The sequence below is a fragment of the Rhyacophila brunnea genome, unplaced genomic scaffold, assembly GCF_057557595.1.
Source record: "Rhyacophila brunnea isolate RB1 unplaced genomic scaffold, BYU_Rbru_1.0 scaffold_136, whole genome shotgun sequence".
NCBI classification, from domain to species: Eukaryota; Metazoa; Arthropoda; class Insecta; order Trichoptera; family Rhyacophilidae; genus Rhyacophila; species Rhyacophila brunnea.
In genome coordinates, this window is record NW_028232792.1 from 208,040 (window position 1) to 221,213 (window position 13,174).

A 13,174-nucleotide genomic window follows, 5' to 3' on the forward strand; every position below is an offset into this window, starting at 1 on the left:
ATTGGAAAGCGGCCACACTGGATAGGGACAGGTGGAGGGAGCTGTTGGAGGAGGCCAGGACCCACACCGGGTTGTCGCGCCCCTGATGATGATGATGATGTATTGCTTCGGGAGTAGCGACATTGGTATTTCGGAAACCTGTTAATATGATTAAATACTTAATTTTTTTTCAATGTTATTTTTATTGTATGGTTCGTGACATCCTCTTTGGTCACCTTCTATGATTCCTGTTTCCGCGCTGTGTTTTGTCGCATTTGGGCCATCAATTTTATTTCAGGATATGCCAAAAACATTCTGAAACATCTTCTTGCAAAATTTTACTGAATAAATAAAAAGAATGTTCCAAAATCCATATAATACCTATCAAAACGGTAACCATATCTTGTTTTGGCAAATAGTAAAAACAATGATTACATTAAATACTAATTATTTGCCAGAAGCAGATATGGTACCAGATATAGTACCAGATATAGTACCTACCATATCTTGTTTTGGCAAATATAACTTGCTTAATTTTTAACATACCTATCTGAAACTTGTTTCATTGATTATGAAGTCAGTAGAAGAGATAAACCATATCTGATTTTGGCAAGTAAAAATATAAGTACACATAAAAGAACAAATCTGCATTAAAACCTCAAAACACCAAAAATCGAACATATTATCTGCTTTTGCCAAATAGACACAGAATTATTAAATTTAATTATAATATTGTATTACTGTAACTTAGATTATAGAAAAATTACTATAATTTAAATAAGTCAATATAATACCATAATGACGTGATCACAATAATAACTTTAGGGATATATTTTTTCGAAATCATTCACTTACCTAGATACCAACCCACCCAATTTATTTCCAATCAAAATTAATTATCAAAAGTCAATTGCATGATTGTTTTCGGCTGCTCACTATGTGAACAGTTGAATATTAATAATTTCCATTACCTACCTACATAAATCGATCAACGAGCAAAAAAACTCCTTTAAAAATGTCAAAATCCAAACGAATTTCACCGACCATGATGTTCAACGAATCTGGGTCAATGATCAAATTTTGCACTGATCTGTGCGCAAACAAACCATCATCACAAAATGCTTAAGTTTGCAATTCAGTGGACCGCGAACAATATAATGGGAAAGTGGCATGTGGAGATGTTTAAAGGAAGTTTAGTTTTGTATTTAATTTTTATCATTGTTGCAAAAGCGGCTACACGGTTAATTATTTTTGTCTATGGGAAAATGCCTCATTAGTCTATGGCCCACGTCACGGCACACGTTCTGTGTGCCGCGATAGATAAAGTCTTGACTGAAGGACCAATTGCATACATAAAATGGATGTTAAATGCGAACGAGAAGACTCCGAACCTGTTGCAGAAGGGAAGCAATGGTTTGAGGTACCTGTGAATCATGATCCAAACAGCCAGCTACCTACCTACATAAAGCAAGAGGGCACCGATGATGCGGATTACACTTTTGAGGTTAGTTTTTCATAACAGTATTATTGTAAGTACGTCATATTATTGTTTGTTTTAAGATGTGTGTCGTCAGGCGTTATTAACAGTGTATGCATTTGTATAATAAACATTGCGTGGAGACACATTTACGAGCAGCCTAGAGCACCCGTATAATAGCAAAGAGGAACAAAATTTATTTTCCGTCGAAACACGCACCTGTTCATTGTTGTGTTACAATAATCTATTGACGGTTGAGACATATTTCTTTCCATCGTGAAAATCTACCATTTGATAGTTGTCCATCATTATTATTTGTAAAAACAATTTGAATTTCATATTTTTCAATGTTGTCGGAACTTTATGAAAACACTATTATATTGTGCGAACGTAATATATTCCCCTTAATGCCAGCGCTCCATTGGCGAGCCAAAAGTCCGAGGAAAATAAATCGTCCGATTTGTATATGCTCTGCTACTGATAACGAACGAATAAAAAAGTCGAGCTGTCAAGAGTCTAAAGTAGCGATCATCGTAATGTCTTCCAATAATTCTATAACTTTGTGTTATTTATATGTAGACTTGCATAAAATAATATAGCAGTGAAAACAACACAAGTTTTAGGTTTTGTTTTATGAACTTCATACCTAAATACAAATAAAAAAATAATTGATAAATCTCTCATTTTCTAAATGTGTAAATTAACAAAAACAATCAATGAAAATGTTTAAAACAATTATATTTTTTTTCGGTCCGAATAATCGCGTATTAATGTCAAATCGAATACGCATAGTGATCGACCGACGAAGTCTGGCAACCAAGTGAGTAAAATATCAATCATGTTTGAAATCCATCGAGCCTGGTCCGCGGATTAAAAAGTCCGCAGATCTGGGGTGCTCCACACGAAAAAAAAGTCCGAAGACTGTAAATCGTTTGACTTGCGTGTCAATGGAGCGCCGGCTTTAGGATGCCGCACACTTTGGCGGAATCTAGAACAGCTATCCAAGCCACGTGAAGGTTGATTATGCCAATCACCACGAACCAACGTATCACAAGCTCACACATTACTTACTTATTGTGGTTAGGTATATTACAATAATTATAGGTACCCATTCCATTAGTATTGACAGAGATTTAACTTTTTCTGGTGTCATATTGAATAATTTTGGTGATTTTGCCCTAATCCGTGGTAGTCCTGACTAGGTTGGAGTCAGTATCTCAAACCAGTCTTTTAGGTTCTTCAACCATGACGCTTTATTTCAACCTAGGCCAGTGGTCAGAAAACCGCGGCTCGCGAACCGCATGGGGCTCTTTGGCCCCTTGAATGCGGTTCTGCTTCATATGACCAGTAAAGTTGAAAAAATTAGCATTAATTTACTGTTCCTTTACCTTTTCGCTTCTATATATTCATGCGAACAATATTTTTCACGCAAGAACCTTATCAAAAGTAAATTGAGAAGTCGTCTTATTTACGACAATCTGGAATCGTGCCTAAAATTAAAAACAACAATATACAAACCTGACTTACCCAAAATTTTCAAGGAGATGCAAGACCATTGTTCACATTAAGTGTTTGTCAGTCATTGTCATAATTTAATTTTATGGAAACCTTACTTACAATTTAATTTTATTACAACGTTTTTCTTAGCTTGCATTCTTATTTGTCCGGTGGTTCTTAGTCCGGTACAAATCTTGCAATCGATTTTTAACTAACTTCCCGATTAGCTAGACAAATGAAACTTTTAGAATATATCAGAACACGATACCAATGCGTTCTTTTAATTCTTTTAGCCATCTTTAAGTAGAATTGAATTCATTTTCAGTTAATTCTGTTTTGTATGAAAAGTTAATTTGACACCATTATTGGTTGCTAGGGGGTCTGGGGTCCTAGCAACTAAATTATTAATATATACGTGCGTTACTATGGAAATCAATATCACATGTCAAAATGACATTTCAGTATTATTTCGATCAAGTACAAATTTTTTTGATCGTTTAAGCTAGTCAAGTCAAGTTTATATGATTCAACAGAAAATTTAAAAACGTTGTATATAAAAGATTCTTTTTATATTGTAATTATTTATCATTAAATAAGATCAAGTTTTATTCAGTGTACCTACCTATAGTTTAATGAAGATTGAAGACTTAAAATTTTAATTAAAGTTTATTAAGTTAATAAACAGTGTACCTACCTACCAATATAGTTTAAGTTTAAGAAATTTGGCTCTCAAATTAAATCTAAATCTCAACCGTTGTACTGTTGATATTTGGCTCTGTTGACTAATAAGTTTGCTGACCACTGGTCCTAGGGCTATATACATTTTGCACAATCCTTTCCTCCTCCAAGTCCGGTCGAGGATTGCTATCAAATTATTGTCGATAAATGAAAAATATTCTATTATTTTTAGACACTTTACTACTCTAATTGATTCTGCAAAATCGAAATATTATGAAAACACGTTTCGTAATAAAATTAATTTATCATTTTGAACAGATAATGAGACAATTAGATATCCCGCGCTGTATGTACTGTTAAAAAGTAATTGACATAATAATATGTAGAGAAGAGATATTATCTCTTTCTCGCCATATCATGCAACAATCAGTGACATCAAAATATTATATTTTAATTAAATTCGATTGCGTTACTGACAACACGTGCTCCTCATTACATATTATTGTGAAAATAATTTATCATTTATATTATACAGTATTTATACAGTAAGAAGCATTTTAGAAATGATTTTGGATCAAGATTTTTCCAATAAAACTCATATCATCATCAGCCTAAATCTATCCACTGCTGCATGAAGGCCTCTCCAAGCTTATTCCACTTCTCTCGGCCCTGTGCATTGCGTTGCCACGTACTTTTGCAGAACTTTATCATTTCATCGATCCAGCGACCTACCGTCTACCTTGCGGACATTTTGTACCTCTTGAATACCACTGGATGACTAAAAAAACTCATATACCACCACAAAAAAAAATAGTTATCATTTCTAAACCTACCCAGTCACAAAACATCAATGACATTAATATATGGACGAAGCATCTGCAAAAAAAATAGCTGACTTTTTTGTCTGGTCTGCCGAATGGCATAATCTGTTCTAACGCCATTACAATAAAGGTGATATTGCTATAAATTCCCGATGCGTGATATCGCATAATGGAAATTGCGTGCGAATGTCGCTATGCGCGTATTTACTTGCTAGCTACTGTATTGAGTGCGTTGATCATTAATAATGTCATTGCAAAACATCAATCGAACTATATTACACAACAGTAAAACTAAATAGATAAAAAATATTTCGTACCACTGGTGCAGAAGTATGTCCCCAAAAAACTAAACATTTCCTGCATCAAAAGAAAAACAAGATCGTTGTTGGCATTCCTGGCCATTATCAAAACAACGATATATCGTTGCGTAGCTTATTGGACTTTACACGTCATATATTAATTTATACAATGTATTGACTTTCAGAATCCTGCAAATAACCTGGGCAATATAAAATTTGAGACTGATTTTCAACAAGTTGACATCAAAGATGAGTTTCCAATACGATCAGTCAATTCTGAGGACCTTCAAGCATGTAGCTCTTATGTGGAATTGATGACAGATAATCAGGTATATTTTATTTTAATATTGATGCAATTAATCTATGGCAGACATTCCCAATCGGTGGGTTGCAGGATAAGTAGGTAAGGAAAAGAAGACATCCGCCCTATCTAGATTCAGGCATTTCTTTCGTTGTTTAACGTACCCACCGCCATCTTTAGATTAATAAAGCCTGAGCATAACTTTTTGCAGAGGCAACGAATGGTCCACTGCCATACTATTTATTGATAACGTACTTGCAAGCGGAGTTTGGTATTATATAATGACTAAAGAGTATAATAATAAGTCATTAGTTATTGTCGTTTAGAATCGACTGTCATATTGACAAACGTCCTAGCGTATTATGATATTATACACAGAAGAAGTATACTTACTTTGATCGTCACTTCCAATTATTAATAACACTGTAACACATAACCACTAAATCAGATGAACTCCAAGGTCTCCAAGATACGTTAAAATAATCTGAAAGAAAACTGAAACTAAGAATACTCCGACAAGTGAATACGACAGACGCGTCAGTATGAGCACTCTATAGACAATGACAGATCATCCATAGACAACGGGAGGGGCGAAAAGTAGGATTAGTCGTGTAATGTATCGGCTTCCTTCTTCAATGGGCAATGACGTATCTCAACCCTGTTTCAAAATGGGTGGGAATTTTTTGCAAAAATTTTTGGTCAAAATTCACATCAACAAAAAATATTCAAACATTTAGAAAATATTTTTAATATAATATACTAAATAATACCAAGCAAATTAATTTATAATAAGCAAATAACGCATACTAGTGCACGCCAACTGAGGTATTGATAAGTTCCTCCTGGGATACTCACCACAACATTGAAGGCAGTTATGCAATGGTATACGCCTGCAGAACGGGTAAGAGCGAAACCATGCGGGCGCTGTGTACGCGCTGTGTCGCGAGACCGCTGTATTCCGACTGCGAGTGAGAGTGAGTACGCAACAGCGGTGCGTTCTCACTTCCGCTCGCAGTCGGAGTACAGCGGTCTCACAGACGCAGTGCGTACGCAGCGCCCATGATGTTTCGCTCTAAAAAGACATGTCGTGTTAATGAAAAAAATGTGTGCGCTAGTAAAATTTCACCTGCGCATATGCATATTCAGGGTTAAATTGGTCCCCTATAGTTACTTAACAGGTACGTAGTTAAACCAACAATCCAACAGCATACGGCTGCAGATTCTCAGCAATGCTATTTTACTTCGTGGTCGGAATTACCCCACCGGATTCGTTTTACGCACACTATATACTATAGTCAAGAATATATGATATGCTTTTTAATTTATAAAATTCTGGAATTTTTTTTAGATCCCTTCTAACTACCATACCAGTATAAAATCGGAGACTAATTTCGAGCGGGATGACTCAGAGAATGAGATGGTTAAAGAGCATGTAGAGCAAAGCAATTATGTTTACCCTCAACCTGGTTGCTCATATTCCGAATGCAACCCTGTAAATCAGGTACCTATTAATACCTTTACGAACTCACTGTGCATATGGAGTCCTTCATTTCGGGTACTTCAATGTATGGTGAGAGACATACGGGGAATTGGCATCACATTATATTGACAAAAGTATTAAATTGATAACACAGATTTTTATTTTATAATTCCGCGCAGAATTATGTTTTATTACACTAAAACATAGACAAGTATTGGTCTTCTTACAAATTCATTTAAAGGGGCCTTAGATTAGGCGCCGCACTGACGTTATTTTTTATTTAACTCTAGGTAGGGGCTTCGATTTCACGTTACACTGTATCACTGAGGGATTGATTAACTTTTGTTGGGTTACGCTATCCACTTGGTATTAGGTTAGGATAACTTTTGTTTGATTAATTTTTAACACAAGGACACTAAACTGAAACAGTATTGCGCTGTCCCAGGCGTCTGCCGCGCCGCGGGGCGGACGGGAGGTTGTTTATGTCGACTTGGCTACCGTATCGGTACTAACCGTGTTCCTTAGATTTTTCGAAAGCGCACGATAAGGGGGGCAATATGAGAGAGGTGCGGGGGTTACTTGTTAAAGTTTCGAAACCTTAACTGTAGATTTGGCCCGGTGTCTCCTAGGTCGGATGACCGTTCCAAGAAAGGCGGTCCGGTACCGATTTCTCGGTTTGAAGGCACACGGGAATGTGCGTTTGTTTTTGGCAGATATCCTTTGTCAGGCAGGGCTTCTCAACCTTTATCAGGGGTATGTTAATATTGAGATAACATGTTTGATATGATATTGGAGACATTATTTTGTTGGGTATATTTGGTAATCTAATATATAAAAAATTAATATTTTTGTGTGTTTGTGTGTTTGTTTGTTCGTATTTAATGCGCAGCCATACCGTTCATCTGATTGCGATAAAACTTTGTAAACTTATTGCTTGCACTTGCGGGAAGAGTATAGGCTATACTAATATATAAAAATGAATGTCTGTCTGTCTGTCTGTGTGTCTGTCCCGTATGCGTTCCTATACCATTCATCCGATTGCAATGAAATTTTGGTAAGTGGTTGTATGCATACCCATAAAGGTTTCTGAATTAGAAAAATCATCATTTCTTCTTCTTCTTCTTCATTCTATCTTCTTTTATTCGTATGGTCCCTATACCATTCATCCGATTGCACTGAAACCTTCGTCAGTTGTTGTGGTAACACCCGCAATGGTTTTTGAATTAGTACAACCATCTTCTTCTTCTTCTATTCTATATTCTTCTATTCGTATGCGTTCCTATTCCATTCATCCGATTGCAATAAAATTTTCGTCAGTAATTGTGCCAACACCCGCGAAGGTTTCTGAATTAGTACAACCATCTTCTTCTTCTTCTTCTTCATTCTATCTTCTTTTATTCGTATGGTACCTATACCATTCATCCGATTGCGATGAAACCTTCGTCAGTTGTTGTGGTAACACCCGCAATGGTTTTTGAATTAGTACAACTATCTTCTTCTTCTATTCTATATTCTTCTATTCGTATGCGTTCCTATTCCATTCATCCGATTGCAATACAATTTTCGTCAGTAATTGTGCCAACACCCGCGAAGGTTTCTGAATTAGTACAACCATCTTTTTCTTCTATTCTATCTTCTATTAGTATGCGTTCCTATACCATTCATCCGATTGCAATGAAATTTTGATCAAGTATTGTGCTCACGCCGCAAAGGTTTCTGAATTGTTACAACTATTTTCTTTTTCTTCTATTCTATCTTCTTCTATTTGTATGCGTTCTTATACCATTCATCCGATTGCGATGAAATTTTGACCAGTTGTTGTGAGCACGACCGCGAAGAGTTCTGAATTAGAACAACCATCTTCTTCTTCTTTTATTCGTATGCGTTCCTATACCATTCATCCGATTGCAATGAAAATTTGATTAAGTGTTGTGTTCACGCCCGCAAAGGTTTCTGAATTGATACAACCATTTTCTTCTTTTTTTTCTTCTATTCTATCTTCTTCTATTCGTATGCGTTCTTATACCATTCATTCAATTGCGATTAAATTTTGACTAGTTGTTGTGCGCAAGCCCGCAAAGGTTTCTGAATTAGTACAACCATCTTCTTCTTCTTCTATTCATATGCGTTCCTATACCATTCATCCGATTGCAATGAAACTTTGGTGAGTTGTCGTGCGCACGCCTGCGAAGGTTTCTGAATTAGTACAACCATCATCTTCTTCTTCTATTCGAATGCGTACCTACACCATTCATCCGATTGCAATGAAGCTTTGGTGAGTTGTCGTGCGCATGCCCACGAAGATTTCTGAATTAGAAAATCATCTTCTACTTCTATTAGTATGCGTTCCTATACCATTCATCCGATTGCAATGACATTTTGATCAAGTGTTGTGCCCTTGCCCGCAAAGGTTTCTGAATTAGTACAACCATCTTTTTCTTCTATTTATATGCGTTCTTATGCCATTCATCCGATTGTGATGAAATTTTGACCAGTTGTTGTGCGCACGCCCGCGAAGGTTTTTGAATTAGTACAACCATCTTCTTCTTCTTCTATTCGTATGCGTTCCTATACCATTAATCCGATTGCAATGAAACTTTGGTGAGTTGTCATGCGCATGCCCACGAAGATTTCTGAATTAGAAAATCATCTTCTTCTACTATTCGTATGCGTGCCTATACCATTAATCCGATTGCGATGAAACTTTTGTCAGTTGTGTGCGCACACCTGCGAAGGTTTCTAAATTATTATTATATAACATACAAAGTTTGTTGTTTGTTTGTTCCATCCAATTTTGATTTTTTTTTTTTACTACATATTAATAACATTAATAACGTTTTCATATTTTGGATTCGATTTTAATTTAGTGTTCTTTTGTTTGACCTTTACTCCTATTAGAATTATTTTCATATTGCCATATTGTATTACACAGATATTTTAATATTAAAAAAATAATTACCTCTTATTATTTTTCAAATATCTAAGATAAATATAACCACGAAGCGACCCTATGCGAAGCCGGGTACTTCAGCTAGTACTATATTATAATAATCTATTTTTTTTTAAATCTATATTCGATTAATATAATGGTGATGCTCCAAACATGTCATTATATAAACCTCCTCCTGATATCAAATTGATTCTTTATGGTCAGTTTCCAAATAGGAATATAGTGTATATCTAACGATTTACACATAAGATAATTTGGCGGCCCTCATGGTGCAGTGCGTAAGGCGCTGGCCTTCCATCCCGGAGTTCTGGGTTAGATTCCCGGTGAGGTCAAAACATATTTACATAATCCAATACGTAAATTCCTCAATTCTGGGTGTTTTACCACTATTATTGGGCTTCACGGCCTGTTGTGGTGTTTAATAAATAAACTTATTATTAAAAAAAAAAGACTATTATCAAGGCCTGAACAAAAACGAAGCATAAGTGCGAATGAGAAAGCATTCCTGTGGGTCTATTCTATACTTATCGAACACTAAAGTGATAAATAGTATCAAACTTAGGGTAGGTTTGTATCAAAATATTAGCACTTATTGTAATAATTACACGAAGTTGGTTTTTATTGTTGCAATAAGTGTGATATTTTAACAGCAGCAAGATAGGTGCTGTTAAAATATAGCACTTATTGCAACAATAAAAACCAACTTCGTGTAATTGTTACAATAAGTGCTAATACTTTGATACAAACCTACCCTAAGTTTGATAATATTTATCAGTTTATCACTTTAGCGGTCGATAAGTATAGAATAGACCCACTGCTGGAATTCCAAGGCTGAAATAAATATTTTTGGAAATGTCGCCGGTAAATATTGATTTGAATGATTAAATTCATTTAAAAATTTTGAGCACGTGTTGCTGATTTTTTTTGTGTGTTTTAAATATAAAATTAGTGGTATTTCATTATTTTTAGCTAATAAAGTAGAAATAATGTAAAATATGTTTAACTATGGTGTGTTCAAATTTGATAACCGTATTGATAAGCAACATAATGGTATAACGTTTTATAGTAAAGTAGTGTGCGTTATACGCGAGAAACATGCCTTTATTTGGCCGAAAAATAGCCACTCTCTTTATATTATTGCTCTGAGACTATTAGGTATATATTATAATAGGTATATAATCTTACAAATTTTATGCGTAAGTTTTCAATGTAAAGGGTATAGCTGACAGTGGACATAAATGTACTTCAAACAACTCATCATTACTAGGTCACATAACAGGGTGAAATGGTGATATAAGGGGCGGGTGGAGAAATGCGTGTTTAGATCCAACTGCTGTTTATCTCGTTAATATTTCACTATTTAAGAATAGAAACAATAAAACCCGAGTAAAATATTCATTAAAAACAAGTCAAACTGCTTCATTTCTATCAGGTGTGCTTACTAGTGTAGTTATTAACACCAAATAAGCCCCTCCCGAGAAAATGTCTCAAATGCCGCCTCAAAAGCCGCCTCAAAAATTTAACCTTAATATCAACATACCCCTGATAAAATTGACAAGCCCTGCCCACAAAGAAATGTTTCAAATATTATCACAAAAGCATTTTTGAACGACGCGCCTTTCGAGCGCATACCGTACTTGCTAGCTTCCAAGTTCATACCCCAGGCCCCAAGCTAGTTCCGTTAAATACTTCACTGATTCGAACCCAATAAACACCAACTTTTTTCAGAACCACAACGCGACATCTAAATCTGCAGCTACTGGAGTCGGCATGACAATCTTACAAGCCTTACGCAAAACATTTGAGACTGAGAAATGGACAGGAGGGTATGATCTGTTTGACGAGTCCCGCTTGCCGGTCATCAAAATCTACAGCAACCCCGATGCGATAGTCAATATACTACCCCCTGAAAGATATGCCCATCCAGCACATCTCCCTCCTCTCCCTGACCATGCCAGCATCTTCCTATCCTGCATATTCAAAATCTATGGAGCTAGACTCACGCTCCCGAGCCTGGGGCCAACAGAAATATACCCGGAAAAGAAACCGGAAATTACAAGACAGAATAGGCTGAAAGTATATTACTATGCAATGGGTGGGCTTATGTGTTTGGTGAAGCGTGTAGATACTAACTCCGAGGCTCAATCACTCTACATTGGAAAAAGATGGTCCGCATTCAGGGCAAGAGCTCTCATTACAGATGCTACATATGACGCTCTCGAGACCCGCTGCTTCGCTCTTCATGGCTTTGCTAATTTCTACAAGATGGTCAGCCAGTACCCCACACTGGTTTACCAGCTTAAACTTCTGGTGATCAAGGCGACAAATCTGACACCCGCTACTAAAGCCATCCATGAGCAGGTTATCATGGTTTGGAAAGGCTATGGCTTGAAGTCAGTGGAGTTCATGGCAAATGTAATATCTTCAGCGAACTCAGCCTTGAGAATAGCTGCTGTCACTGAGCAAGCCAAGAAATTCCTGGATGCAAAGAAGGCGCTTGTTGACAAACACGGGGAGTTGTTTGATTACGGATACGTCCTTGGCCTGCCCGGGTTTTATACAATCAAGACGGCCAACTTTCCAGACCTCTATTACGCTGGGATTGCTTTGGCACTCTCCACAGGAGTGCTCCAATCAGGGGGAAATTTCATCGTGTCCAACCATACCACCACTGTCAGCAAGCAGATAATCAAGCGTATGGTGTGCCAACGACCAGAGCCCTCTCGGAAACGCCGCCGATCCTCAAGCCAAAGTGAAGACGAACCAGACAATCGCCGATCCAGAGGCAGAGCGGGACTTTTCGGCAGAGGGGGAAGTTTCGGCAGAGGGCGTAACTTCTGATCCGCACACTCTATCTCAGTGTCTTCGCGCCCAACTCTTCTTAAATACAGCAATCCAGTATCCTGGTGGGATGCTGAGTGTTATAAAATTAAAAGGTTAAGAAAAGCTGCATATAAAAATAGAAACACACTCTGGAATTACAGGATTTAATTAATTATAAAAAAGCTTGTTCGACAGCAATAAAAACATTTAGATCCAAGAAAAGGATAAATTTTACAAATTTTGCTTCTAGCGTTTATCACAGGACTGACTCCGGATTCGTTTGGAATAAATGTATTTTTTTTAAACAATTGGATTAAAGTTAACCCTACTCATGTAGACAGAAAATTTACAAACCGAAGAAAAAATCAAAATCGCTTTAAATAAGATATGTCCACCTTGGGTTCCCACTGACCCAAATTGGGAGCCGATATGCGGTGAAAATATTTTTTTTGATTGCACTTTTAACCTCATTGAGTTTAACACAGCTCTAAACTCAACCAATCCTAAGTCAGCCCCTGGTATGGACGGCATAGATTACGATATATTACAAAAAATCCCCGTTAAGTACAAACTAATTCTATTAGAAATATTTAATGAAATGTTTAATTCTAATGACTATCCATCGAAATGGAAAGAATCATTTGTTCACTTTATTAACAAAACAGAAGGCAAAAGCGTGCGACCAATATCTTTATGTTCCTGCCTAAGCAAACTGTTTGAAACCCTTATAAAATATAAGCTGGAAGGGTTGAATATCATAATATATTACCTGATCGCCAAACAGGATTTAGAAAAGGTAAATCATGGTAAATCGTGTCAACTTACTTAATTTAACACTACACGTAGATGAATCTATGTTAAACTAAAAT

General features: G+C 36.4%; 1 protein-coding gene across 2 annotated transcripts; it reads left to right on the forward strand.

The window, feature by feature from the left end:
- Positions 1–1,278: 1,278 nt before the first annotated feature.
- Positions 1,279–12,660, forward strand: LOC147076010 (uncharacterized). Of its 2 annotated transcripts, XM_085941751.1 has the most exons (4): positions 1,279–1,483; positions 4,937–5,080; positions 6,401–6,553; positions 11,211–12,660. In XM_085941751.1, exons 1-4 carry the CDS (start codon positions 1,337–1,339, stop codon positions 12,321–12,323), a joined length of 1,557 nt encoding a protein of 518 aa, XP_085797877.1. In that variant the 5' UTR covers positions 1,279–1,336; the 3' UTR covers positions 12,324–12,660. The 2 variants fall into 2 exon arrangements, with proteins under 2 accessions (XP_085797877.1, XP_085797878.1); XM_085941752.1 differs by lacking the exon at positions 6,401–6,553 and having other exon boundaries at positions 11,211–12,540.
- Positions 12,661–13,174: the final 514 nt, after the last annotated feature.

What these genes read in the sequence shown, in the direction of transcription:
- LOC147076010 (XM_085941751.1), top strand. Translation starts at nt 1,337, where the DNA reads ATGGATGTTAAATGCGAACGAGAAGACTCCGAACCTGTTGCAGAAGGG. An exon ending in ATGCGGATTACACTTTTGAG is followed by an intron (nt 1,484 to 4,936) that starts GTTAGTTTTTCA and finishes ATTGACTTTCAG; the next exon opens with AATCCTGCAAATAACCTGGG. An exon ending in AATTGATGACAGATAATCAG is followed by an intron (nt 5,081 to 6,400) that starts GTATATTTTATT and finishes AATTTTTTTTAG; the next exon opens with ATCCCTTCTAACTACCATAC.